Raw genomic sequence first — 27,817 nt, forward strand, 5'->3', positions numbered from 1 at the left:
ACTTGGGCTCCTTTTCAATTTAAATGGAGTTGTTTCTTTCAAAATTATATATTTTCAGAGACTAAGCGTTAGTGTAGCACGTTCCAACACGACCTTGAACTTTCTTGAACAAAATGGCGACCAGGAAGTGAATTGTAGAAATGATAACGACGATGTTAGCTGTTTGTAAGCAAAATGTGATATGTCATGGGATACCTTATCAGCCCGTGGATACATAAGGTAGTGTCTTCACTATTTATATTTTTAAAGGATATTTTGCCTTTATAGATTAAGTTGTAGACACGGATCTAGCAATACTTGCATTCGACTGCACCAACGGGCATTGGGTGCGACCGAGGCAAGACATGCTCATTGGTGTGAATCCTCTCTCCTCTCAGGAAATAACGGAGCAATGTTCGTAAATATATTATGACCGCTAATTGTGAATGAACCGCATTTTTGTATTCGCAGATGCGCCGTAAGTGTATCCAGTGTGAATTTGGGTTGTTTTGACAATTTCTCATAAAAAAACACAAAGATGTTTAAAATCGCGTGATATCTCTCTTATATTGTCAGCCTAAACTCTCTTTTCCTCTTTGGTTTAAATGGCAAGCACGCAATTGTTAGCCATGACCCTGTGCTATTTGTACAGATAATTAAATATATTTGAAGTGGCCAATAACTATGGTATGTAAATAGCATGTTTTGACCGTAACTTTGCCTTCGTAAAATTATATGTAATCTTTAAAAACTACGACTCAATATCCACTAGGCACAGAAAGCAGTAAACTTGATATGCTATATAGAAACACATTTGACTCCGAGCTGTTCCTGCATGGAGAATAAAAAAAAAAAATTACTTCCAAAATAAAATGGTAAAAAATCTGAAAGAATCTTTCAGACTTTATTTCTCACAGACCAAAATATGATGTAAAATATACAATGGGACTTATAATAGAACTTATTTTTTTTAATTGATTTTAACCTAAATTAAAGTAAACTTTTTCAAACCTTCCAAGAAACAGCTGAGGAAGCTGCAGAGTTATAGGGCTCAAAGCTGCACATGCCAGTTTTATTTGTTGTTTAATGCCTCATTCAGCAGTATTTCAGCTATATTCAGCGTCTGTAATAATAATAATCCGGTGATTGAAATCATGAACATCAATTAATCAGAATGCCAGGACATGCATAAACTGAATAAGCGAATCTGACATCCCAATCCCATTAGTTTCTTTTGACAAGATAGGGACCAGTATAGGAAGATGATACCTTAAATCATATATGTTTTTCATGCCAGTATAATTTATGAATTACTTTTCTTATAAGAAATGGCAAAAATCTTTGGCAGTGTTTGAAATTAACGGAAGTCCTAAATGTTATGAATTGTTTTCTTATATGTTGGAAACAAAGGTGGTCCTGGGGTCCTCCAGGTTTGTTGCTATAGAATTTGAATTAAGGACCCCCCCCCCCCCCGTAAATTTTCAACTTTTCATATGACAAGTACCCTTTGTTTGTTTTGTTTGTTTGTTGTTTATCACCGCACTCAGCAATATTCCAGCTATATGACAGTGGTCTGTAAAAAAATCGAGACAATCCAGTGATTGACATCATGAGTATCGATCTAAGCAATTGGGATTGATGACATGTATCAACCAAGATAGCGAACCTGACCACCCGATCCTGTTAGTCAGCTTTTACGACAAACATAGTATGGGTTGCTGAAGACCTATTCTACCCCGGGATCATGTACCCTTTGAGTCTCATGGTTAATTTCAAACCCTGTTTTAGATCTCAATATTTGTGGTGATGCTTAACATTGGACTTTAGTCATTGTCCCATAATGTTCCTTTGAATATTACATTGTCCTCTCACTTCAAACCAACAACATTATTCAGTTTTTTGTTTGTGGTTTAACACCACTCTCAGCAATATTCCAGCTGTATGACCATGACCTGTAAATAGTCAACTAGTCTGTTGACTACAATGACCTCACCACCAGATCACACTGTTACATACCGTGACCTCACCACCAGATCACACTGTTACTTTCAGTGACCTGATCACCAGATCACACTGTTACATACAGTACCCTGACCACCAGGTCAACACTGTTACATACAATGGCCTGGCCACAGATATTGATCATGTTAAAATCAATAGTTCGCTCTATGAATTCATTTTGATTCCATATCTTCTTTACTCACAGGTTGGCATAGACGCCTTAACTCCAAGTGTGGTGAACAGGAGCTGACCCTGTACAGATTGATCTCCGCCCTTCACCGCAAAGCAAAGCTGCTACCTACCCAGGCCAGACCCGTGAAGATTCCGGGGTAGAATAGGTCTTCAGCAACCCATGCTTGCTGTAAAAGGTGACTATGCTTGTCGTAAAAGGCGACTAATGGGATCAGGGGGTCAGGCTCGCTGACTTGGTTGATGCATGTCATTGATCCCAATGGCGTGGATCGACGCTCATGACATTAATCACTGGATTGTCTGATCCAGACTCGATTATTTACAGACCGCCGTCATATAGCTGGAAAAACCGAGTGCGGTGTTAAACAACCAACCAACCAACCAACCAACCAACCTACCCAGGCCACAATGCTGCAGGAAAGAAAGTTGACAAGCCCTACGTATTGTGCCCTTAAACCTACTATGGTCTTAAGTCTGCAATATTCATGAGTGGGCGTGGCTTATGTATGCACGTGACACTATCTTCAGCTGGTTGACCTCTCCGAAAGCATCCCTGACTCAGCTGTCGTCGCGATGTTTCACTCACAATCTCAACATCAGGTATATTACATGTAGTTTATGTGTCTTTGAAGATTGTGCTGAACTGTATTTGCAAGCCTCGACTTCGGACAGATCGAAAGTTACGTGAATTACAGTCAACCCAACTCACCTGTCTCCGAAACATTCAGTGATGCACCACAGTAGCCCTGATCAAAACATTGACATATCTTTGCTGTAACTTTCATACCCAACACAGTAAAAAACCCTTGTCACCAAGCTCCATACTTATACAATACATCTTTCTCTACTTGTTAAGGACTTAAGTCTACAATGATTGGGTGCCCCCTTCCTGGACCCCCCAGACAGTCATGGGCATAGGCCCCTCCTGATTCCTTTGACCATGTACAACCCCATCTAGACTGAAACGTTTCATTCACTCTCTCTCCCATTACAGCAACAATGGGCGGCTTGCTCGGCTCCTCAAGGCAGACGGTCAGTGTGCACCTCAAGAGGTTCTGCCAGCTTGCCAGGTGAGATGCAACTGTTAAAGCATATAAACGATGGTCAGTGTTTTAACAGTGTAGGCATGCATGGTGGAGACCAGTGTGTGGAGCTGCCTCTCTGTGTGCAGTCACTGCACTAAATCAATGTACTCTGTAGCTATTACTCCCTGTATTTGTCAGTGGATCTGTGTTAACAGTGTAGGCATGCATGGCAGAAGACCAGTGTGTGGAGCTGCCTCTCTGTGTGCAGTCACTGCACTAAATCAATGTACTCTGTAGCTATTACTCCCTGTATTTGTCAGTGAATCTGTGTTAACAGTGTAGGCATGCATGGTGGAGACCAGTGTGTGGAGCTGCCTCTCTGTGTGCAGTCACTGCACTAAATCAATGTACTCTGTAGCTATTACTCCCTGTATTTGTCAGTGAATCTGTTTTAACAGTGTAGGCATGCATGGCTGAAGACCAGTGTGTGGAGCTGCCTCTCTGTGTGCAGTCACTGCACTAAATCAATGTACTCTGTAGCTATTACTCCCTGTATTTGTCAGTGAATCTGTGTTAACAGTGTAGGCATGCATGGCTGAAGACCAGTGCGTGGAGCTGCCTCTCTGTGTGCAGCCACTGCACTAAATCAATGTACTCTGTAGCTATTACTCCCTGTATTTGTCAGTGAATCTGTGTTAACAGTGTAGGCATGCATGGCTGAAGTCCAGTGTGTGGAGCTGCCTCTCTGTGTGCAGTCACTGCACTAAATCAATGTACTCTGTAGCTATTACTCCCTGTATTTGTCAGTGAATCTGTGTTAACAGTGTAGGCATGCATGGCTGAAGTCCAGTGCGTGGAGCTGCCTCTCTGTGTGCAGTCACTGCACTAAATCAATGTACTCTGTAGCTATTACTCCCTGTATTTGTCAGTGGAGGTATTATTAGATCTACCTTGCTGGATACCCAACCTGGAATCCCTGTTTGCTGTGCTATGATGTTCTGTCAGAATTGGGTGAAAAACATTGTGTAGTAGTATGCTAAGTTTCTGGACCAAGAATGACTTCCTAATAGAGAACTGAATTCAGAGGCAGTTAACATTAAGTAGAACATTACATGCTAACTTCTCACTCAGGATGAGGAATTAGGAAATAGTCTCATCTAAATATGGTCCTAACCTCAACCCCACACTCCCCCATAATAAATTACCCATACCTAAGGTTGCTAATGTAGGTCCTCTACAGATACCTGTATATTTCCACCCCTTTATGTTTGTATGGTGCACTCACAAAGGGGCACTGTGTTCTTCCATTCAATACACAGCATGCTTTTGATCTCATTAATACAGAGAGCTGGCATGTTGGTGTGTGTAGGATGCAACATTATGCCATCCTCGGTACCAGGGTTAATGGTCACTGATCTGGTATTGCTCTTTCCTCCTTTCTGTCAGTGATGATGAATTAGCCAATGAAAACACTTGTTTCATTGAAAAGGCCAATGACCATTGCTTCCTGAAGTTAGTAGCTAAGAATATAAGATTGTTGTATGTGGTTGTTTATGGAATGTGAATGACTTTTCAACTGTTCCAGGTACTGTTTTGTATCAACGATCCATGTGTGTAACATTGAATCGTGTCTCCTTGTTATATTTCTGTTGGATTGGCGCTACAATTATCTGTCCTGATGACAGTTAAACATTGCAGGTTAGTAATATGATTGCTTTAGGCATATACATTTCAGCATACCTTTTTAAAAATTGACATATCTCAGGTAATTAGCAGTGATAATTGCCATGTATGATACTAATTTCCTCATATCAAATCTTGTTTTGGTAATAATAAATATTTTGAAAGTCTTGAAGAAAAGACCTGCAAACCTGAGTATTTGCAGCACCATGTTCATAGGATAGAAATAAAATTCTGTTTCTCAATTTGGACCTGTATTCTTCATTTGTTAAAAAAATATGAAAGTATCATATTTTCCAATATTTCAAATTGTTTCTTTTTGAGGAATTAGTAGCACTACATAGTAGGTCACGTTATGTTGAGACATAATTGTCTTTTATTGTATGAAAAATAGTAATCAAAATGAAACTGTTCAAATACTAGCCCAAGTTTCCTTAAGGTATGTCGGGTGGTCAGGCTCGCTGACTTGGTTGATGCATGTCATCGTATCCCAATTGCGTGGATCGATGCTCATGATATTAATCACTGGATTGTCTGGTCCAGACTCTATTATTTACAGACTGCCGTCATATAGCTGGAATATTGCTGAGTGCGGCGTTAAACAACAAACCCACCAACAAACCAACTTAAGGTATGATCTGTGGATGAAGGGGTTCTTTACTTCTTTTGTTGTTGGCCACATATAGAGTGTTCAACTGGACATACTTGAGATTTTCTTGACATACTTGCAAATCATGCAAGATCAGATTCCCTCTTAAGCTCAGAACTAATCGGTTTCTACACAGGTTCATAGACTTATGTGAGGAAAATCTGGTTTTGCAGCTGTAAGCTGAAAACATATCCAGCCTCCACACAAATTATTGAATTGAAATAAGTTAACTGTTGAGTAACCTTTCAATTACTTTTGTGGAAGTGTCAGTTCAACACAGTGAAAAAAGACAACCATCAAAGAAAATGAATATATGAATAGGTTATTTGTTACCTGTAATTCTATTGATATATCATGAACTGCAATCCAGTCATGTACGTAATTAAAATTCATTAATTATTCAAATGACAAACAACTATAATAATGAATATATATGTATATCAAGGCTCCTTCTACTTCTACAACCTATGCTAAATAACATTTTTATGATTGTCACATTACCGTGAGCCTCCGATGTGTACTTTTTATAGTGAGTATGACATTCCATTACAGTTCTGTATGAATACATGACACTAAAATAGGGACCATTTCTGCAAGTAGTAAACATGGTAAAGACATTTTGAAAAGTTCTTTCCCAAGATGTGATTGTGGGAAATGTTTCCCTTTCTCTCTTTACAATCAATATGAAAACCAGGTATTCTGAAAAACTAAAATAATGCACAGTATAAAGGTTTACATGTTTACATTGCCTGACTGTTGTAGGCTTTATTTACCATATATATTACAATATGAACACATTTCAGGGAACCTTGTGATTTGAAAGGCTGATATGGCAGTCATTATAATAAAAAACAGTAACTCTATATGCAGTTTATGTTAAGACTATCACCATGTACCACCTGCACAATCAATAAGAAAGAAATAGTTCTGAGTTTCTGTTTATTTGAATTTTCCTCGATTCATAGAAATATTTGACAGAAATTCACAACCCTGTCAAAGGAGAATACAGACAGGAGATTATTGATGGGGACAGGAAAATAGTGGTATCAAAGTCAGAACTTGTTAAGGTCATATGCAAATTTTACACTGAGTTGCGGGGTTCTGGAGCAAAATAAGAACATTGATAAACCAATATTATGCTGGCATTTCTCAGGAAGCCATACAAGAGTTTATAGACAGGCAGGATGACAGGCAACTGTTACGTCCTAAAATTGCAAATGTCGACAAACTAAAACCGGTGATCTCAACAACACCAATGGGGCAACATCAGGTTGACCTTGTGGAACTAACTGGAAAGCCTGCAGAAAATGATGGTGAAATATTAATTTACATCTTGTCAGTGATTGATGTTTTCACTAGATTCTTGTGGCTTCGGCCTCTTTCAAACAAAAGAGCCAGTTCAGTTGCTGTGGAACTCCACAAAATCTACTTTGAGTATGGATGGGGAAATCCAAGGATATTACAGTGTGATCAAGGCTCGGAGTTTAAGGGAGCAGTCAACCAACTATGCATTGAAATGGGCACAAAGACTGTCCGAAGTCGAACTCACCATCCCCAATCTCAGGGAAAGATGGGTGACAAATTTCAATTAAAACATGTGCACTATGAAGAATACGGTAATAGATGTAGACACTGAATAGGAAGAACATTAATGTTGATGTTATTTGGAACATGTCATCTTAAGGGCAGAGCCACAAGCCAAAAAGATTGTGTATGACTTGCATGTGTGTGTGACAGATGACACCAGTGGGGCAGGATACACTAACCTTCGCAAACAGCTGCTACTATCACTATTTTATATTGATTCATAACACATACTCATGATATTGTTGGAATCGTACAATGGACCCAGGTTTAGTGGAGGTTTCTTATGATTATGGAAATTGTTTTTGTTATTTATTTAATATACATGGTATAACACATGTGTGCATTTTTTACCTTTAAATTATCTAATAAGGCATTTTTATGTGACACTGCCTAATCTGTTTATTATTTAGGTGTTTATTTGTTTCAGAGTGAACGATCACACTGGGATTGGAAAAGCCATCTGGAATTTGATCACAGGAAACATGGTGAAGGAGAAAGCTTTACCGGGGTGGAAATGTTGCCAGCATATGCTAGGATGCACAAAGAAAGAATTCATTCTGCTCTTGGTAACGTTTGAATATATAGCTTTAATTTAATGTGGGCATATGTCACACAGTGTGAAGCACACAATGTAAGCATATACTTTTCAGACTGTTAGCATCGTAAATGTAGATGTACGACATTGAATGTTTTTTTAAGCAATGACCAACAAATAACCATCATGACACAGTGAAACGATAATGGCTCATAGTTGACCAGATATTGCCCAAAATATCGTTGCAATCAGGTTTCTGCAAATTTATAGAACTCTGGAAATATCAAGATTGCCACAGTGCAGTTGTGACATTTAATTTTGAAGGAGACATGAGAAACACATGCTTGTATTTAAAAATAAATACCCATGTTAACAGGTTGTTCACCATACAAGGCCATGCTGGGCTGCCCTCCAGTACACTTCAAGAATTTGTTGAGAGCTGGGAATACAGTTGATGCAAGCTCTTGCTCTGAAGAAGATGGGCCGTGCGAACTATCTGCAGGGAGTGATGAGGTATGGAGGATTTATGTCATTACGCATAACAAGAGGGTGAACTCATCTATATCCCCCGCCCATTGTCTAGTCTGAAATACAATGATATGTGCAATCAAATGTGACGTAAATTGTCCGTTTGTCTCACCTCCTTGTGGAAGAGGTTGAATACAAGGGCTAATATAACATCTCTATATCCCCCGCCCATTGTCTAGTCTTAAATACAATATGTGCAATCAAATGTGATGAAAATTATCGGTTTGTCCTACCTCCTTGTGGAAGAGGTTGAATACAAGGGATAATATAACATCTCTATATCCCCCACCCATTGTCTAGTCTGAAATACAATATGTGCAATCAAATGTGATGAAAATTATCGGTTTGTCTCACCTCCTTGTGGAAGAGGTTGAATACAAGGGCTAATATAACATCTCTATATCCCCCGCCCATTGTCTAGTCTTAAATACAATATGTGCAATCAAATGTGATGAAAATTATCGGTTTGTCTCACCTCCTTGTGGAAGAGGTTGAATACAAGGGCTAATATAACATCTCTATATCCCCCGCCCATTGTCTAGTCTTAAATACAATGATATGTGCAATCAAATGTGATGAAAATTATCGGTTTGTCTCACCTCCTTGTGGAAGAGGTTGAATACAAGGGCTAATATAACATCTCTATATCCCCGCCCATTGTCTAGTCTGAAATACAATATGTGCAATCAAATGTGACGTAAATTATCCGTTTGTCTCACCTCCTTGTGGAAGAGGTTGAATACAAGGGATAATATAACATCTCTATATCCCCCGCCCATTGTCTAGTCTTAAATACAATATGTGCAATCAAATGTGACGTAAATTGTCAGTTTGTCTCACCTCCTTGTGGAAGAGGTTGAATACAAGGGCTAATATAACATCTCTCTATCCCCCGCCCATTGTCTAGTCTTAAATACAATATGCGCAATCAAATGTGACGTAAATTATCCGTTTGTCTCACCTCCTTGTGGAAGAGGTTGAATACAAGGGCTAATATAACATCTCTATATCCCCCGCCCATTGTCTAGTCTTAAATACAATATGTGCAATCAAATGTGACGTAAATTGTCAGTTTGTCTCACCTCCTTGTGGAAGAGGTTGAATACAAGGGCTAATATAACATCTCTATATCCCCCGCCCATTGTCTAGTCTTAAATACAATGATATGTGCAATCAAATGTGATGAAAATTATCCGTTTGTCTCACCTCCTTGTGGAAGAGGTTGAATACAAGGGCTAATATAACATCTCTATATCCCCCGCCCATTGTCTAGTCTTAAATACAATATGTGCAATCAAATGTGACGTAAATTGTCAGTTTGTCTCACCTCCTTGTGGAAGAGGTTGAATACAAGGGCTAATATAACATCTCTATATCCCCCGCCCATTGTCTAGTCTTAAATACAATGATATGTGCAATCAAATGTGACGTATATTATCCGTTTGTCTCACCTCCTTGTGGAAGAGGTTGAATACAAGGGCTAATATAACATCTCTATATCCCCCGCCCATTGTCTAGTCTTAAATACAATATGTGCAATCAAATGTGACGTAAATTGTCAGTTTGTCTCACCTCCTTGTGGAAGAGGTTGAATACAAGGGCTAATATAACATCTCTATATCCCCCGCCCATTGTCTAGTCTTAAATACAATATGTGCAATCAAATGTGATGAAAATTATCCGTTTGTCTCACCTCCTTGTGGAAGAGGTTGAATACAAGGGCTAATATAACATCTCTATATCCCCCGCCCATTGTCTAGTCTTAAATACAATGATATGTGCAATCAAATGTGATGAAAATTATCGGTTAGTCTCACCTCCTTGTGGAAGAGGTTGAATACAAGGGCTAATATAACATCTCTCTATCCCCCGCCCATTGTCTAGTCTTAAATACAATATGTGCAATCAAATGTGATGAAAATTATCGGTTAGTCTCACCTCCTTGTGGAAGAGGTTGAATACAAGGGCTAATATAACATCTCTCTATCCCCCGCCCATTGTCTAGTCTTAAATACAATGATATGTGCAATCAAATGTGATGAAAATTATCGGTTTGTCTCACCTCCTTGTGGAAGAGGTTGAATACAAGGGCTAATATAACATCTCTATATCCCCCGCCCATTGTCTAGTCTTAAATACAATATGTGCAATCAAATGTGACGTAAATTGTCAGTTTGTCTCACCTCCTTGTGGAAGAGGTTGAATACAAGGGCTAATATAACATCTCTATATCCCCCGCCCATTGTCTAGTCTTAAATACAATATGTGCAATCAAATGTGATGAAAATTGTCAGTTTGTCTCACCTCCTTGTGGAAGAGGTTGAATACAAGGGCTAATATAACATCTCTATATCCCCCGCCCATTGTCTAGTCTTAAATACAATATGTGCAATCAAATGTGATGAAAATTATCGGTTTGTCTCACCTCCTTGTGGAAGAGGTTGAATACAAGGGCTAATATAACATCTCTATATCCCCCGCCCATTGTCTAGTCTTAAATACAATGATATGTGCAATCAAATGTGATGAAAATTATCGGTTTGTCTCACCTCCTTGTGGAAGAGGTTGAATACAAGGGCTAATATAACATCTCTCTATCCCCCGCCCATTGTCTAGTCTTAAATACAATATGTGCAATCAAATGTGATGAAAATTATCGGTTAGTCTCACCTCCTTGTGGAAGAGGTTGAATACAAGGGCTAATATAACATCTCTATATCCCCCGCCCATTGTCTAGTCTTAAATACAATATGTGCAATCAAATGTGATGAAAATTATCGGTTAGTCTCACCTCCTTGTGGAAGAGGTTGAATACAAGGGATAATATAACATCTCTATATCCCCCGCCCATTGTCTAGTCTGAAATACAATATGTGCAATCAAATGTGACGTAAATTATGAAAATTATCCGTTTGTCTCACCTCCTTGTGGAAGAGGTTGAATACAAGGGCTAATATAACATCTCTATATCCCCCGCCCATTGTCTAGTCTGAAATACAATGATATGTGCAATCAAATGTGATGAAAATTATCGGTTTGTCTCACCTCCTTGTGGAAGAGGTTGAATACAAGGGCTAATATAACATCTCTCTATCCCCCGCCCATTGTCTAGTCTTAAATACAATATGTGCAATCAAATGTGATGAAAATTATCGGTTAGTCTCACCTCCTTGTGGAAGAGGTTGAATACAAGGGCTAATATAACATCTCTATATCCCCCGCCCATTGTCTAGTCTTAAATACAATATGTGCAATCAAATGTGATGAAAATTATCGGTTAGTCTCACCTCCTTGTGGAAGAGGTTGAATACAAGGGCTAATATAACATCTCTCTATCCCCCGCCCATTGTCTAGTCTTAAATACAATATGTGCAATCAAATGTGATGAAAATTATCGGTTAGTCTCACCTCCTTGTGGAAGAGGTTGAATACAAGGGATAATATAACATCTCTCTATCCCCCGCCCATTGTCTAGTCTGAAATACAATATGTGCAATCAAATGTGACGTAAATTATCGGTTAGTCTCATCTCCTTGTGGAAGAGGTTGAATACAATGGATAATATAACATCTCCATAAACTTTGTACAAATATCTGCTTTAGTAAGACTGTAATGATAAACACAGGTTATAATCATCTTCAAATATGTGAAGGCAAGGAATATTTGCATACTTGAACACTGCACAATTAACTCATTTAGATATCATGAATTTTATTGTAGGCATTGTTTTCATGCAGGTACTGTTGCAGCCCTTTAGAGGTCCATGTAGTTACCAGAGTAAGGTACACGGTACAGATAAGGTACAAAAGTTGTAAGCATGCTGACCCCTCAGAACCTGGTGAATTTCTGATACATATTCTATCAATCCTTTTATGGATTTGTTGCAGTGTCTACTGGGGTGTCATTTAATTAGAATAAGAAATAAATCATATTTTGAAGTTTTTAAAGAACAAAGACTCTATAACACCCATAGACTGATATTGTACAAAGTTTCATGGAGAAGTACATAGCAGTACTCAGGTAACTGTTAAAATTGCTTCCATTCAATTCAAGACTAAATTTATAAAATTTATATAAAAACAATTTTTGGAGGAATGAATAGAAAAAGGCCTATCTGCACTATATGGTGAATGTGCTTACCAAGTTTCTGAAAGATATCTCTAAAGTAATTTTCCAGTTCTTTCCAGAAATGAAACCCGCTGCTTTCATTCAGCTCGGGGACTATGTCAAAATTTATAAAAAAAAATTATTTTATTTATAGATAATCAGAATCATCATAAATAGCAAAAGGCACATCTACACGATATGGTGAATGTGTGTACCAAGATTCATGAAGATATCTTGAGTAGTTTTTGAGTTCTGCTCTGGTAAACCCCACTGATTCCATTCAGTTCAGGGACTAAGTCCAAATTTCAACACTTTATACAAAATATAATTATTTTTTTGTAGGGGCGGGGGATAATAACTTTCATCGGGTCCTGTAAACTTGTGCAATAATGACAGATGTGACAAGTAGAGGCATGCACATTGTACTATTTCAATTGAAAGATATTAGAAGTAATGATATGTTTAGAATATGAGGTAAAACTACATGTGAAGTGGAAGTGATCAGATGACAGAATCATCTATCTTGATGGACTGCAAAGACATGGTATTTGTAATGTATTTGGTGTTTTGATAATTTCCCCCCACCCAAACTAAGTGCACATGTGGATATAGAAACGAGATCAGTGTGTCCATCTGTCACATTTTGTATCCAGAGCATAACTTATCACTGTTCAATATTTCCTCATAAAAGTTTGTACGAACATCAGGCACCCTCACAATTGGCGCCTTTTCCCATGCTGGAATGTTTATAATATTTCTTTTGCATTTTCGTGGCAACACGTTGGTTCAAATGAGGGTGGGGTTCGTTTCCAGAGCACAATTCATAAACCATTGCAACTTTCTAATGAAACTTTGTATACACATCAGGCAGGCTGTGAACTGGTCCCTGTGGCTATTCAGTTTTTTGGTAGACTTTTTATATTTTGCATTTCTTAGAAAATACCAATTCGGACAAGTAAGCAAACCAGTTATCAAAGATGATACAACTCATGTTGCTACTGCAGGTTGAAATAGGTCTCCAGCAATACATGCTTGAGGTGACTAAATTGATCAGGTGGTTGGGGAACTTGGTTTTTGTATGACATGGTACCCAGACAGTGTTGGATGTTGCTCACCGGTATACTGCAGTGTCAATTAAATGAAAAGGTATAGCATCATACTTAAAATCAGGAACATACAGAAGTTTATGTTTTTGCTGTTGTTGAATTTTGAAAGTATTATCTAGATCACAGCAAATGTAATTACATGCCATTACTAATTCACCACTTTGCAAGGTATTGAAATAATTTGGTGTAGTCATTAATTGTTATGTCAGTTGTACTCAAATCTTTAGGATTAATGAGGTATATGATACTTCCTGTGATGTTATGCATTACTTATAAAGGACATTCATTAGTTTGTCTTCTTGGAACTAAAGCTAACATTGACACAGGAGGTTCAGTGGTATACAATACACAACTAATCAAGGGTCTGGAATCAAACTGCAGACTATGGTTTATGAAACATTTGTTTATTTTCAGTTCAGTTCCTTTACCAGTTGAATTGGTCGCTCTGTTACATACCCTGAACATTGGTGATATGTTGGTATTTTTTTCATATATTTTTCTAACATATGCAAGAGAAGAGGGTAGAAAATCCACTCAGATGGGGAAAACACAGGGTGAAAAGTATATTACAATTTGAGACACCTCATAGGAATTTTCTGGAATGGTAAGTCTCCAAAACATTAGGCATATGCATTAATACATGCATGCATGCATGCATGCATGCACAATAAGAAGGGTAATCTATACTTGTACGAATTGTCCACCTTTCAGAGTACATTTACACTCAATGAACACTTCAACGGAATAAATGTTTCCAAAATAAAATGAATGTAAAGCATTACTTTATGCTGAAGGTATATGATTGCACTTGGTGATCTATGTTTGTACTTTTAAGGAAAGGGAGAACAACAGGCTCAAAACAAGAGGAGAGACAATACAGAAACAAAAGGTAATATCTGAATACAGTAGGGTACGATCAACAAAACTGATAAATCCTAGATGAATTATTATATCTGTTGGAAGAGGAGTACACAAATGCTCCATATGATGTTGTGTCAGTTACTCATATGTCTTCCTGTATATCATGCACATCTGAAATGGTTCATTGTCTCAGCTGATAAAGCACATGTATTGCAGAACATTAGAGTTGTTCCCATAACAAAATGATACTGAGAGATATATTACAGGTCAATTTGTGTTATCTATTATAATGTGTCTATGCAGGACACAAGAAGACTCCAACTATGAAAGAACTGGAGATGGAGGCCTCATTCTATGACCTTGAGATTGTGGACAATGAAGGGGCTGGTAACTGCATGTTTATTGCATTGGCTCAACAGCTTCAACAACATGACATTGACATAATCTGCCATAAACATCTGCGAGAAAAGGATGTGCAATATGTGCAGGTAAGGAAACAATAATGCATACTTTCAATTTTCTTAGGGTAGGAATTTGATATAGTGAATAAAATGTGAAAGCCTAATTGGGCTGAAGTCATGTCCTATTTGTTTGGAATCATGTTTTTCTCAGAAATCAGTGGACCAGCTGAAATTTGGCATGCATGTTTGTTCAGATTATTACACCTCAATGGATTAAACATGTTTAAATTTGAAATCATTATGAACATTGATATGGAGTAAGAATGTTTTTTCAATAACAGCAGTACGTTTGATTTGAGGAATTTCAATTTTGATTCAGTAAGGAATTACACATACCCCACTTTTTCTGGTGTTACTGAATTTTTGGCTTATGGGACGAAGCTTCAAGGCTTATGAAGCAAAAGTTAGCCTGAATGGTACTAGTTATTATTGTCTCTGAAAAGTACACACATATTTTGCATCCGATGTTAAATTGCTCTCAACCTCTTTTCCCTAGAATTTATTTTCATTCATTCTTCTTACGTTAAGTGAGCTAGAGAGTCGCGGGGTTCTATTGGTGGTGCCCTTGACATTAATGAAACTTCTTTATTTAAAACAAGATAAACAAATGGTTGTCATAATGAAGGAAACATCCCTCAGGCCAGCCTAGTAAGGGTATATAGTAAGCCCAGTATTCGAGGTCAGAGAGGTTGGGTTTAATTCTTTTTTCGATTTCTTTCAGTGATGTTGATGACATAAGGAAGGAAATGTCGTCATCGAATTTGGCTGTTGTTATGTTTGTAGGTAATCTGGGGAAAATGTCATCAATCATAAGATTAAATAATGTTGGGGATAGGATGCTTTACTATGGGTTGCCTATTTTTGTATTTAGGTAGTGTTTTTATTGTGTTTTGTAGTTGTTTTGTGTGGTTGGTGGAGCTACTTGCAGCCGAGAAGTGGGCAGCCATGGCGTTAGCCTCTTCTTTATCTGTATTTAGGTTCGGGATATTGGGCGTTGTGAAGGTTCTAGCATTTCCTTTTATAGCTTTAATTTTTTTCCATAATATTTTAGTATTTTGTTTGCCAATTTTCAAATTGCTAGAAACGGTTTTCAAGTGTTTCTTTTTGGCGGCCCTTATTAGTTCTTCAGTTGAATTTCTTAGGGTTTTTTGCCACATGGAGTTTGGTAATATCATGTTTTGCTTTATTGAGTGCTTTTTTCTGAGTTTTCTAGATTTGATAATTTCCGAGCTCCACCGTGGGACAGGTGTATGTGTTAGTTATATTTTTGTTGTGGGAATGCATTTAACATGTTTAAGTGCTATGAGTTTGGTGAGGGAGAATTTGGAATTGATTGTGCTATTGATAAAGAAATTTTGATTGGGTAGTGGTCGCTACCCCAGGTATCTGAATGGGTTTCCCAGCTGAGTTTTGAAATAAATTGGGGGTAGAAATAGATAGGTCGACTTCTGTTGGGGTTTGGAGATGGCTGGTAGGGAATCTAGTGGGTTGGTTGTTAGACATTTAGACAAATGAGGTTATTGGCGTCAATCCTGTCCATAATATGTTTGCCGTGCTTATCTGTATAATTTTTGGTGCCCCAAAGTGGGTGGTGAGCGTTGAAATCACCTAAAAATAGGCTGTTTGGGTATATGAATTTGGATAGTCTTTCGAGATCTTCTCGTGTAAATGGCTTAGTTGTAGTATGGTAGCTGTTAATAATGGTTATTGTCGTTATATTTGTTGTTGTTTTTATTGCCAGGACGTCTAAGTTAGGCATAGGTATGATAATTTCTTCGCAATTTAATTCTGATTTATAGAATAGTCCCAGGCCTCAAGGTGGTGGTCCTGGAATATTTCATGGTCGGGGTCTATCTTGATGAAGGAAATGGTAACCTGGCAATTTGAAGGCTTTTTTGGTGAGATTTTGGTTTCTTGTACTGCTATTATAAGTGGGTTAATTTTGTTACGGGCAATGAGGGCCTTAAGTTCATGCCCCTTTGAGGTGAGTTCATGCCCCTTTGAGGTGAGTTCATGCCCCTCTGAGGTGAGTCCATTGCCGTTCCACTGTAAGAACACCATGATCAGAAGAGATAAAGAAGTGGGAATTTTAGTGAAGGTAGCATGGTGGTTGGGACTTAATTTGGAAGAGATATGGGCAGTGGGTGAGATTTATCTTTGTGCTTTTAGGGCTGTCGGAAAGTTTGGAAAAGATTTGTGGTATAGAGTGGACACCTGGGCAAGGGTGTGGATTTTCCTGGGTGTGGGTTCTTTAATAAGTTTTGCAGCTGACAGAAATTCGATGAGCTTGTTTGTGTTAGAATGCAGTTTTTTGGGAGTGACTGATTGTGAAGGGGCTGTTCGGAGTGATTGGATTTTTTGTGTGATGAGTTGTTTCCTGCTAGAGTTTGTTTTAAATGTAGGGTGTGGTGTTTTTCTGTGTGTTTGGGTAGATGGGATGGGAATTGCTGATTTGAACTGTACAGGTTGTGTGGTATGAGAGGGTGGGGGAACTGCTGTGGTAGGGAGATGGCGGCTGGTTGTGCGGTATGAGAGGGTGGGGGGACCTGCTATGGTAGGGAGATGGCAGCTGGGGTGGTGGTTGGATGGGGGGTGAGGGAATTGCTGTGGTAGGGAGATGGCGGCTGGTTGTGTGGTATGAGAGGGTGGGGGGACCTGCTATGGTAGGGAGATGGCGGCTGGGGTGGTGGTTGGATGGGGGGTGGGGGAATTGCTGTGGTAGGGAGATGGCGGCTGGTTGTGTGGTATGAGAGGGTGGGGGGACCTGCTATGGTAGGGAGATGGCGGCTGGGGTGGTGGTTGGATGGGGGATGGGGGGGGGGGGGGGGGGGAGGGCAAGTGAGGGGTGGTGGTAACAGGGGCCTTTCTGTTTTGTGCGTTGGGCCGGCTGGGTGGGGGTACGGCGGGCATGGAGGGGGCAGGGTCTGTCGAGGTCTGGTATGGGTGTAGGGGGGGATGGGGGTATGTACCTGGTAGGTTGGGCTGTGTGGTGTTGCAGGAGGAAGGGGGTGGAGAAAAGTTGTTTGCATTTGGTTGGGGGAAAGGGGGGAGGGGGGCAGGTAGTAGGCAGGATGATGTATCTGAGGTGTCCTCATATTCTGGGAGGCTATTGTATGTTGTGATGATTCTGTGATGCTCTTGTTTTATGTGCTTGTTAAGGCGGAGAATGTGTTTCTGTTTGAGAGGACAGGTGTTTTGTTGCAGTGTGTCCTTCAATGTTGCAGTGGATGCAGTAGGGGGGGTGGAGGGGGGGGGGGGGGGGGGGGGGGTGGTGGTGGTGCATGTGCACTCAATGGCCTCGTTAAGCCGCATTTGTGGCACATGGGCGGTTGTGTGCAAGTGGCAGTGTTGTGGTTATACGAGTGGCAGATGTTGCATTGTTGTGGGTTTTTTCTGAGAGGGTTTACTTTGTAAGTGAGGACAGCAAAAACTATGTGTGTGGGTAATGTGATGGACTTGAAAGTTAAAAATACTGTCTGTGTTGTTGTCCTGCCAGGTGTTGGGGTTCTGGTATTTATGTTTTTGTAGTCTGTAATTTGGGGTTGTGTTGAGAGTCTGTTTGCTGTGTGGATGTATTCGGTTATATCGTCCCGTGTGTCTATGTAGTCTATGTAAATGACCCCTTGAATTTGAGTTAACCATTTGGGTGTTTGCCATGTGATGTTTAAACCGTCGATGATTGGATGTCTGTGTGCTTGGTTGAGTGTGTCTTGTGTTGGGAATGTAACTTTAAACCCTCTGCCGCATCTATTGATGAATTTGTGTGTTATTTCATTTTTTTGCAGACAGAGGGCGAACTTGTTGTTTGAAAAGCTGTCATTGAGTGGGGTGGATGAATGCAAGGAGGATGTGGTTTTGTTTGGTGGGTGGGGTTTGTTGAGAGCATGATTTTTTGTTTGTTTGGTTGATGTGTGTAGGGCAGTAGTTTGGGCGTTTTGTAGGTTTGGAGTACGAGGGGTGTTTGGGGCTGTTTTGGGTGGTTTGGAAGGAGAAGGCTGTATGGTTACTTTGGTATCTATGTGTTGTTGGTTTGGGTTGGGTTGTTTGGGGTGGGGGGTGGGGGGTGGGGGGTGGGGGGGTGGGGGGGGGGATGTGATGTTGCTGTTGGATGGGTGGAAGATTGATTCATCTAGGTCTAGCCCAAAGTCTAAAGGGATGGGGTTAGTGTTGTATGTGGGCGTGAGACCTGGGAAATGTGTATTATTTGAGTGGATGGGTGTAGTGAATAGTGAGTCTGATTGAATTTAGTCGGGTGTGTGCGAGTTGATGTCATAGTTTGTTTGAGGGTAATGAAATAGTACAAGGCAATACAAAATAAGAACAATCAAAGTTAAGCTTGAAACAAGGGGGACAAAAGATAATATAAATAAAGTTAAATTATAGTTTAGAGGGGAGAGGTAGATAGGTGATGAGACTTAGCTAGTTAGCCGTGTGCCTTGCCACTGAAAATGTCCGTGCGGGAGGCGCTGTGAATGTGAGAGACAGATTTTAGTGATTTTACGACCGCTTCAGCTGTTGGCTATTTCGCAGTCGATGAATGCTGTGAGGCAGGTAACATATATATATATACCTGTGAGAACAATGAAAGTAATAAGATAACAAAGGCGGGAACTTAACAAGGGAAGCCAACAGTTAATTAGCGCTGATAGGTGATTACCAAAGAACAAATGGAAACCAACACCTAACTGTACATTAGCTCTGACAGGTAAAAGAATGGAATGGTGCTCATGGGGTACACAGTTTCAGTGACTGTCATGCTCAAATAACAAAAGTCAGTAGGAGGTGGTCCAATATGTTTGCCTGGCAGACTGTATGTCATTGTACCCAGTTAATGTCATTGACTGGTTATCTGTCTTCTGAGTAAACATCATCTCCTTAGGGGGTGGTAGGGCAGCCTAGTGGTTAAGCATTCGCTCGTCACGCCAAAGACCCGGGTTCGATTCCCGACATGGGTACAATATGTTGAAGCCCCTTTCTGATGTCCCCCGCCGTGATATTGCTAAGACATTGTTAAAACCATGCTCACTCACTCACGCTCTCTTCTCCTTAGAAACCACATAAACAATGACACTGAAACATCACATACTTGTTCCAATGATGTCAGATGTGTTAACCAAATATTTCAGTGATGCTGTAATTTCTGGTTATTGCATTGCGTTTTCTTTAAATAGTTCTATTTAGCAGAATGACAATGCTTACAGCTCATAATGTTAGATGACTGGCTTTGTTGATGTTTCAAACTGTTGACTACATGTGTTGATGTGTTTGTGAGCTACGGTGCTTAGTCAATTGTTTTTACATAAACATATGTTTTTTCACACTTCAGAGCTGCCATAGATTACCGGATGTATGTTGGGGTTGAGGAAGCAATAATTCTCATTCTGATGGATGTGCTGAATAAAACCTACGCAGAAGTCAATCGCGGGTGTAAATCAACAGAAGTTGATGCCAGTCAAGGGGTGTCCACATCACTGTGGATGACGAATAATGACGGTTTGGTTCACACAGGGAGGATTAAAATGCCTCTGTTATACAGGATGACTGACTTGCTGGATGTGTTGTGATGATTGTGCTTGCACACTGATGTCAACAACCACCTCTTTACAAGAGGTAAAAAGATTAAAGTAATTTGATGTATATGAACCATAGTGATATGTCTTTTTGTAAAATTAGTATTTCTTTGTGTGACAATGTGTGAATTTATTAAGGCTGGGGCGGGTGATTCGTGTACCCGGGTCGGGTGGGTACTGAGTAGGACCCGGGTACCCACAGGACTACCCGGACGCGTGGTTAGTCACGTGATATATTGTTTAATGTCAAAAATTATCTAGAACTCTATGCTTACACAACAAGTCACAAATGTCCGCATTTCTTTCTGACTATGCACCCTTTCCTTCTGACTTAAGTTTTTTTTTGGCTGCTGATAGTGAATCCAATTTCTAACTTGTGATCAGAATATGAATGCTATGGATCAGTATTTCGAACTTTAAGAGATTTTTGACTATATTATTACTCATCTCCCCTGGACCAGAAATGGGATAACGCCTATAAACTGGACAAATAATGGAATCCGAAGTTCACTCGTTCCCGACATGTACATTTAGCGATACGGCTAATTGTGTGAACGGGCACTACTAGATTGGAAGGATATTGTGACTTGATGTAAAGAGATGTATTTAAAAACAAACAACACTGTACCAGAGAACTAGTGATTGTTGTGGGATCAATGACCTGGCCATCGAATTACAGTGGCATTCAGCAAGGCGGATATAGATCACTTGTAGTGAATACGTTATTCAGCATTTGTGATAGCGCCTTTGGTAATTATCGTTCTATATCAAAGTGGGATTTTAGCTCTTCAGTTTAACTGTGTCATATATCACACATATCATGAACGTGTGTGATGATGACGTGTGTTGTTAACAATAAAATGATTGATTTGGGCTGGATGTCGTTTTGAACGTCGGGTTGGACGCTATAAGTGTCTATAGATGCTACCTCAAACCGTTTGAGTGAGTGAGTGAGTGAGTGAGTTGGGCTTAACACCGCATTGACTAGTATTTCAGCCTTGTCACCGTGTGCGAGGAGAGCATGTCTTAGCCGTTTACACTATGATGTGAATCAACGGGATCGGATATGTTCCAATCAGAATCATAAGTATAAAGATGATAATAATAAAAACACAGCAACTTCTGAAAATATGCTTACATTATATATTCGGGAATAAGTTTATTAACAAATTTAGTAAACTATATCATAAGATGACAATGCATTTAAAGTCACGAATGAGTTACGAATTATACCGACACCTCCCGAATAAACCTGGGTCCTGGACGACAGTTTGATACAATAGTTATTTCAATTGTATTAGACACTTGAAATTACTTTAGCGGTAACAGATGATTGCTTAATTTAGTATTCATTATGCATAGACATATGTGCCATTTTATGGGAATTCATTTGATTTTATACAAAATGCAACATAACACCCCCTCCCCATCCTGTATGGCTTTTTCTTGGAACAACCTTAATATTCTGAACAGTTTGTAAGTAGGGATTCTTGTTTTATACTGAAACGGTGTGTAGCTTATATGTTCTAATTAATTTACGACATTCGTTTGACACAGATGTCAAAGTTCAGACATCTCTTGAAGAAGACCAAATACCAAATTCTTCACAACAATGACTGCAACTAAATACTCACATCTCAAACATATATACACCACCAACGTCAGAGAATAACCAGACCCCCGCCGAAACCGATACCAGTGGGTGTCACAGGCAAACCACTGATGGATATTATGTGTATGGATCGATGAAAATCACTTGGTGTTGGCGAAATGGTTAAGCATGTCCTGTCTTGAAGGTAGCACATACTTGGCATAAAAAGTATGTGTCTGTTTCTTGCCTGACGCAACAAAAGCACTCGGTCATGCGACGGCGGCCTGTACATAAACTAGACAATTGTCGTTGGAATTTATACTCTTTATTCCCAGTTGGGATTGCACATCACAACAATACATTCCCAATAACAATGAACTGACTGTACAAAGCGAGTAACTCAAAAATGGTTAAAGCAAGCATTGAAGCTGAGCAAGAGAGTCGGTCGCAGTTATAATCCCCGTCAACTAAACGTGTGCCATAATGATAGGTCGCTTTGGAGACTTAATTATGTGTTTCTACAATCAGATGAAATACTACAATACTGAAATAACAAAGTCTGACTTTTGTATTATCGGAGAATGTAGATATGGTCCTGTGGTTCTTTTATCAGATGTAATACTACAATACTGAAATAACAAAGTATGACTTTTGTATCATAGTGGAATGTAGATATGGTCCGTCATTCACCAAACGAAGATAATCACCAGAATGATTGAGACGCTTTCAAGAGTATTTCTGCAAAGCTTCACTCGACAGGAATACCAACGAGTGACACAGGAATGTCGAGGATTATAATCGAGATCAGCAGGTCCCTAGGCAGCTAAGGGAGGTAAATCTAGAGAGTGAGTTGCAGGAACTTAGACTATTAACCACTACTGCGACTTTAAAGGTAGCCACTGAAGCTCATTCCAAGCGCTGCTTCATTTCAAAACGTGCCTTTAGTAGCTTAACATGAGCAATAAGCGGTAGTATGATACTGGTACTGGTGTAGACAGGGAATTCCAATCTTCATATATTGGTCACGTGTCATTTACAATCTTCTAGCCGTTGAGTAGATCTCGATGACTTCCTTCAGAGTTGAAATGAGTGAGTGCGTATGGTTTACGCTACCTTCAGCAATATTCCAGCAATATATCGGCGGGTGACATCAGAATGGGCTTCACGCATTGTACCCATGTCGGGAATCGAACCCGGGTCCTCGGCGTGACGAGCGAACGCTTTATCCACGAGGCTACCCGACCACCCCTGTTAACATGATACGAAGCCTGAATTATAGTTATTCATATTGATGTGACGGTTATATCTTGTTATTGGTCACATTTCTAAACTGATATTACAACATGTGGACACCAAAATAATTAGCAGGTGGAAATGTGTATACCAAGGACGTGTTTGACAAGCTGACAAATAGTTCATCATTCTTTTTCAATTTCAAATTTGCCGCCAAGAAACTGTTGGTGAACTGCCCATGTCTTTCCTTCAATGTCGTCTTGCCCATGAGGAGAAGGTGGCTGTCTGTGTCTATGTCTTACGTATTGTAAGGAAGGAGTAGATGTAGTACACGCCGTCACGTGGCACATGTAGACGTCCGTTGCTATAGGTAACATTCCCAGTCACGTGTGCCGTCCCACACCCAAGGGAGGAGTCCCACTGTAGATGTTGATCTGATGGGAAGAGAAATAAAGTCATAATTTGTAGACTTTTAATCAGCGTGGTGAGTGAGTGAGTGAGTGAGTGAGTGCATTAGATTCTGGCACACAGAGAAATGGGAGTGAGTGATTGAGGGAGTGAGTGGCTGGGTTAGTTGAGTCAGTAAGTGAGTGAGTGAGTGGGTAAGCGGGTGGGTGAGTGGGTGGGTAAGGTGGATGTTTGGGTTTGGGATGAATGAGTGAGTTGGTAGGTGTGTGAGTGGGGAAGAGAGTGGTTGAGTGGGTGGATATTTGGGTTTTGTAGGAATGAGTGAGTTGGTGGGAGGGTCGGTGAGTGGGGGAGAGAGTGGGTGGGTGACTGGGTGGGTGAGTCAGTGGGTGGGTGGATGTTTGGGTTTTGTAGGAATGAGTGGGTGGGTGGGTCGGTGAGTGGGGGAGAGAGTGGGTGAGAGAGTGGGTGGGTGACTGGGTGGGTGTGTCAGTGAGTGGGTGGTTGTTTGGATTTTGTAGGAATGAGTGAGTTGGTGGGTGGGTCGGTGAGTGGGGGAGAGAGTGGGTGGGTGACTGGGTGAGTGAGTCAGTGGGTGGGTGGATGTTTGGGTTTTGTAGGAATGAGTGAGTTGGTGGGTGGGTCGGTGAGTGGGGGAGAGAGTGGGTGGGTGACTGGGTGAGTGAGTCAGTGGGTGGGTGGTTGTTTGGATTTTGTAGGAATGAGTGAGTTGGTGGTAGGGTCGGTGAGTGGGGGAGAGAGTGGGTGGGTGAGTCAGTGGGTGAGTCAGTGGGTGGGTGGTTGTTTGGATTTTGTAGGAATGAGTGAGTGGTGGTAGGGTCGGTGAGTGGGGGAGAGAGTGGGTGGGTGACTGGGTGAGTGAGTCAGTGGGTGGGTGGTTGTTTGGATTTTGTAGGAATGAGTGAGTTGGTGGGTGGGTCGGTGAGTGGGGGAGAGAGTGGGTGGGTGAGTCAGTGGGTGGGTGGTTGTTTGGATTTTGTAGGAATGAGTGAGTTGGTGGTAGGGTCGGTGAGTGGGGGAGAGAGTGGGTGGGTGACTGGGTGGGTGAGTCAGTGGGTGGGTAGATGTTTGGGTTTTGTAGGAATGAGTGAGTTGGTGGGTGGGTCGGTGAGTGGGGGAGAGAGTGGGTGGGTGACTGGGTGAGTGAGTCAGTGGGTGGGTGGATGTTTGGATTTTGTAGGAATGAGTGAGTTGGTGGGTGGGTCGGTGAGTGAGTGGGTGGTTGAGTGAATGGGTGGGGTCAGTTGGGTCAGTAAGTGAGGGGGTCGGTGGATGTTTGAGTTTTGTGTGAATGAGTGAGTTGGTGGGTGGGTCGGTAAGTGGGTGTTTGGGCTTGGGATGAATGAGTGAGTGGGTAGGTGTGTGAGTGGGGGAGAGAGTAGGAGAGTAGGTGAATCAGTGGGTGGGTGGATGTTTGGGTTTTGTATGAATGATTTGGTGGGTGGGTCGGTGAGTGGGGGAGAGAGTGGGTTGGTTACTGGGTGGGTGAGTCAGTGGGTGGGTCGTTGAGTGACTGGGTGGGTGAGTGACTGGGTGGGTCAGTTGGGTCAGTAAGTGAATGAGTGGATGGGTTGGTAGGTGAGTGAGTGAGTGAATAATGCGGCGTTTTTGGGGTGAGTGGTTGATCGGGCCAATGAGTGAGTGAGTGAGATCCTGTCACACACAGATGTGAGGAGACTCAGATGACACAGCCACCCGGATCAGGCGACAGTGAAAACATTATTCTGATTCAGTTGATATTGTGTACTGTACTTAATAACTGAAGCTTTCAGACCATACCTAGCGTAAGAAGGAGTAAACTTTACCCTGAATACAGTCCCCACTCACATTTTTTGAATAAGAAGTGTTCAACTTCCTTGTAACGATATTCAGATCTCGTGTCAGTTCTGAGAAATCACCTATGCGCAATGGCGTGTGTGACTTCCTGGTAGCGGTTAAAAGGGTCCACTAACTTAACAACTGTAGGAGATGTTTATTATATAGCATGTCAGCAAACATACACCGGACTCCCTGTTTGTGTACGGCACTCTTTGTTTGAAATATTAATGTGTGCAAAGCAAGAAGTTTGATCAAATCTTATCTGCGGCTTATTCACAAGTATGTAGTGAGTGTGTTGTTGTGCAGAAGATAGTTGCCGTGAACCCAAACGGAACGCCATTGGGGTTCTGAAGAGTAGGCTTGTTGATGTACCGTAAAAGAGGTCCCTTTTCTACAAATGACCAAATCGTGTTCACTGTTAATAGTGATCATATTATTTTTCTCTGTGTATACCTTGAAATATACCATTACTAAATTCATGACATTATAGTAGTCTCTATATATGCTACCTCAAAGCATTTGTTTGTGAGTGAGTGAGTGAGTGAGTGAGTGAGTGAGTGAGTGGAGGTTAAGGCTTTGTACAGTTGCAACGTCACTCATTATCACGTGGTCTTTAATGTATAATTCTTCAAGCAGTGTGTGAGTGAGTGAAACATTGGACTTAACGAAGCATACAGACCTGTGACGCTGTTTGTATCAAGATACAGATGCGCCGCCGGTCTGTCATGGTTGCTGTAAAGGTCACTCATTATCACGTGGTCTTAATTGTATAATTCTTCAAGCAGTGAGTGAGTGAGTGAAACATTGGACTTAACGAAGCATACAGACCTGTGACGCTGTTTGTATCAAGATACAGATGCGCCGCCGGTCTGTCATGGTTGCTGTAAAGGTCACTCATTATCACGTGGTCTTTAATGTTTAATTCATCAAGCAGTGTGTGAGTGAGTGAAACATTGGATCAAACGAAGCATACAGACCTGTGACGCTGTTTGTATCAAGATACAGATGCGCCGCCGGTCTGTCATTGTTGATGGGAAGGTCACCACCTCTGTTGTCACCGTTGAGGTCATGGTAATATTCTCCGACTATCTAAACACAAAAGAAATATGTGCAATCATTATTTTGCTAACAATACCTTTTATAAATTATAACAGCAAAACCGTCATTCAAACAAACATTTACATGCAATGATTTTGAATGTCCTTGACCTAGAAGACTATGCGTTTAGCGACCTGTGGTGCAGAATTATTTTTTCCCTGCATATGATTATTAGAACACTAAATAAACACTTACAATATTCATATACATCCCGAGACTCTCAGTATTCTCCAAACAGCAAAATGAACCTTGACCCAGTATAACGACCTTGACCTGATTCTCCAATGGTGATCTTGCTAGGTCAGGGACGTTTAGAGAGTCACATGACACACAGACAGAGTCAGCAATATCCGGTCGCTTAACCTCGCCTGGAGCAAACGGCGCAGCATGCTCTTTGTGTGTCATCTTGTAGACAATAAATGCACCCAATCCTCCATTTAAAAACATCGATAAAATAAGCACAACAAAACACATGGAAGATGAACACCAGGGTCGGCATTTCTGTGGGCCTTTCTTGTCAATAAAATGGATTTCTTCATAATGCGTTTGAGGAGCAACTTCCATGTTGTGGGTCTGTTTAACGAACACCCCTGCTACAGCCCTGTGTGTACGGTTGGAAGGCTCAACGTCAGTCGGCAGTTACCCGCCAGGGAACCTAGTGTGACAGCCCTGTGTGTACGGTTGGAAGGCTCAACGTCAGTCGGCAGTTACCCGCCAGGGAACCTAGTGTGACAGCCCTGTGTGTACGGTTGGAAGGCTTAACGTCACTCGGCAGATACCCGCCAGGGAACCTAGTGTGACAGCCCTGTGTGTACGGTTGGAAGGCTCAACGTCAGTCGGCAGTTACCCGCCAGGGAACCTAGTGTGACTCAACATGGTTTGTCCAGGAACAACGTCCTGGTTTATTAATAGCACCAAGGCAGGTAAACCGAGAGGTTGCATGGGGCCTATTTAGAGTTCGTAAGATGCCCAAGTCTAGATTACAACAGAGTACACTGAAACGTACACTCCATTATCACCGTAATGTAAATTTTAAGTGTTATTTTCAAGATGTATCATGAACTAGTCACACGGGACACGGGAATTTCAACCTCCTTGTATCTCACCTGTGCTATGGTAGGCAACTCTAGGACTACTGTCTTGTTAACGCATGTTGTCAGGGCACCACCGTCATTGCCGTGGGGGGTAGGGTTGAGTTAACGCATGTTGTCAGGGCACCACCGTCATTGCCGTGGGGGGTAGGGTTGAGTTAACGCATGTTGTCAGGGCACCACCGTCATTGCGGTGGGGGGTAGGGTTGAGTTAACGCATGTTGTCAGGGCACCACCGTCATTGCGGTGGGGGGTAGGGTTGAGTTAACGCATGTT

The 27,817-nt window shown here is 40.9% G+C and overlaps 2 protein-coding genes across 4 annotated transcripts; one reads left to right on the plus strand and one right to left on the minus strand.

Moving 5' to 3' along the window:
- Positions 1-107: 107 nt before the first annotated feature.
- On the plus strand, positions 108-20,354 carry LOC125378564. 3 transcript variants are annotated; one of them, XR_007220289.1, is made up of 8 exons: positions 108-219; positions 2,186-2,348; positions 3,167-3,242; positions 7,541-7,679; positions 8,025-8,161; positions 14,225-14,278; positions 14,554-14,738; positions 20,038-20,354. XR_007220289.1 is itself a non-coding variant. In XM_048394008.1 (7 exons), exons 1-6 carry the CDS (start codon positions 182-184, stop codon positions 14,575-14,577), a joined length of 468 nt encoding a protein of 155 aa, XP_048249965.1. In that variant the 5' UTR covers positions 111-181; the 3' UTR covers positions 14,578-14,738; positions 20,038-20,354. The 3 variants fall into 3 exon arrangements, 1 of the variants encoding a protein (XP_048249965.1); XM_048394008.1 differs by lacking the exon at positions 2,186-2,348 and having other exon boundaries at positions 111-219; XR_007220290.1 differs by lacking the exons at positions 108-219; positions 2,186-2,348; positions 3,167-3,242 and adding an exon at positions 4,797-4,895.
- Positions 20,355-21,944: 1,590 nt separating this feature from the next.
- Positions 21,945-27,371, minus strand: LOC124125180. The gene is made up of 3 exons (XM_046488454.2): positions 26,646-27,371; positions 26,330-26,441; positions 21,945-23,539 (listed from the first exon to the last, which is right to left on the minus strand). Exons 1-3 carry the CDS (start codon positions 27,012-27,014, stop codon positions 23,397-23,399), a joined length of 624 nt encoding a protein of 207 aa, XP_046344410.2. The 5' UTR covers positions 27,015-27,371; the 3' UTR covers positions 21,945-23,396.
- Between the last annotated feature and the right edge of the window lie 446 nt (positions 27,372-27,817).

The sequence above is a fragment of the Haliotis rufescens genome, unplaced genomic scaffold (genome assembly GCF_023055435.1).
Source record: "Haliotis rufescens isolate VD_foot unplaced genomic scaffold, xgHalRufe1.0.p SCAF_127, whole genome shotgun sequence".
Lineage (NCBI taxonomy): Eukaryota > Metazoa > Mollusca > Gastropoda > Lepetellida > Haliotidae > Haliotis > Haliotis rufescens.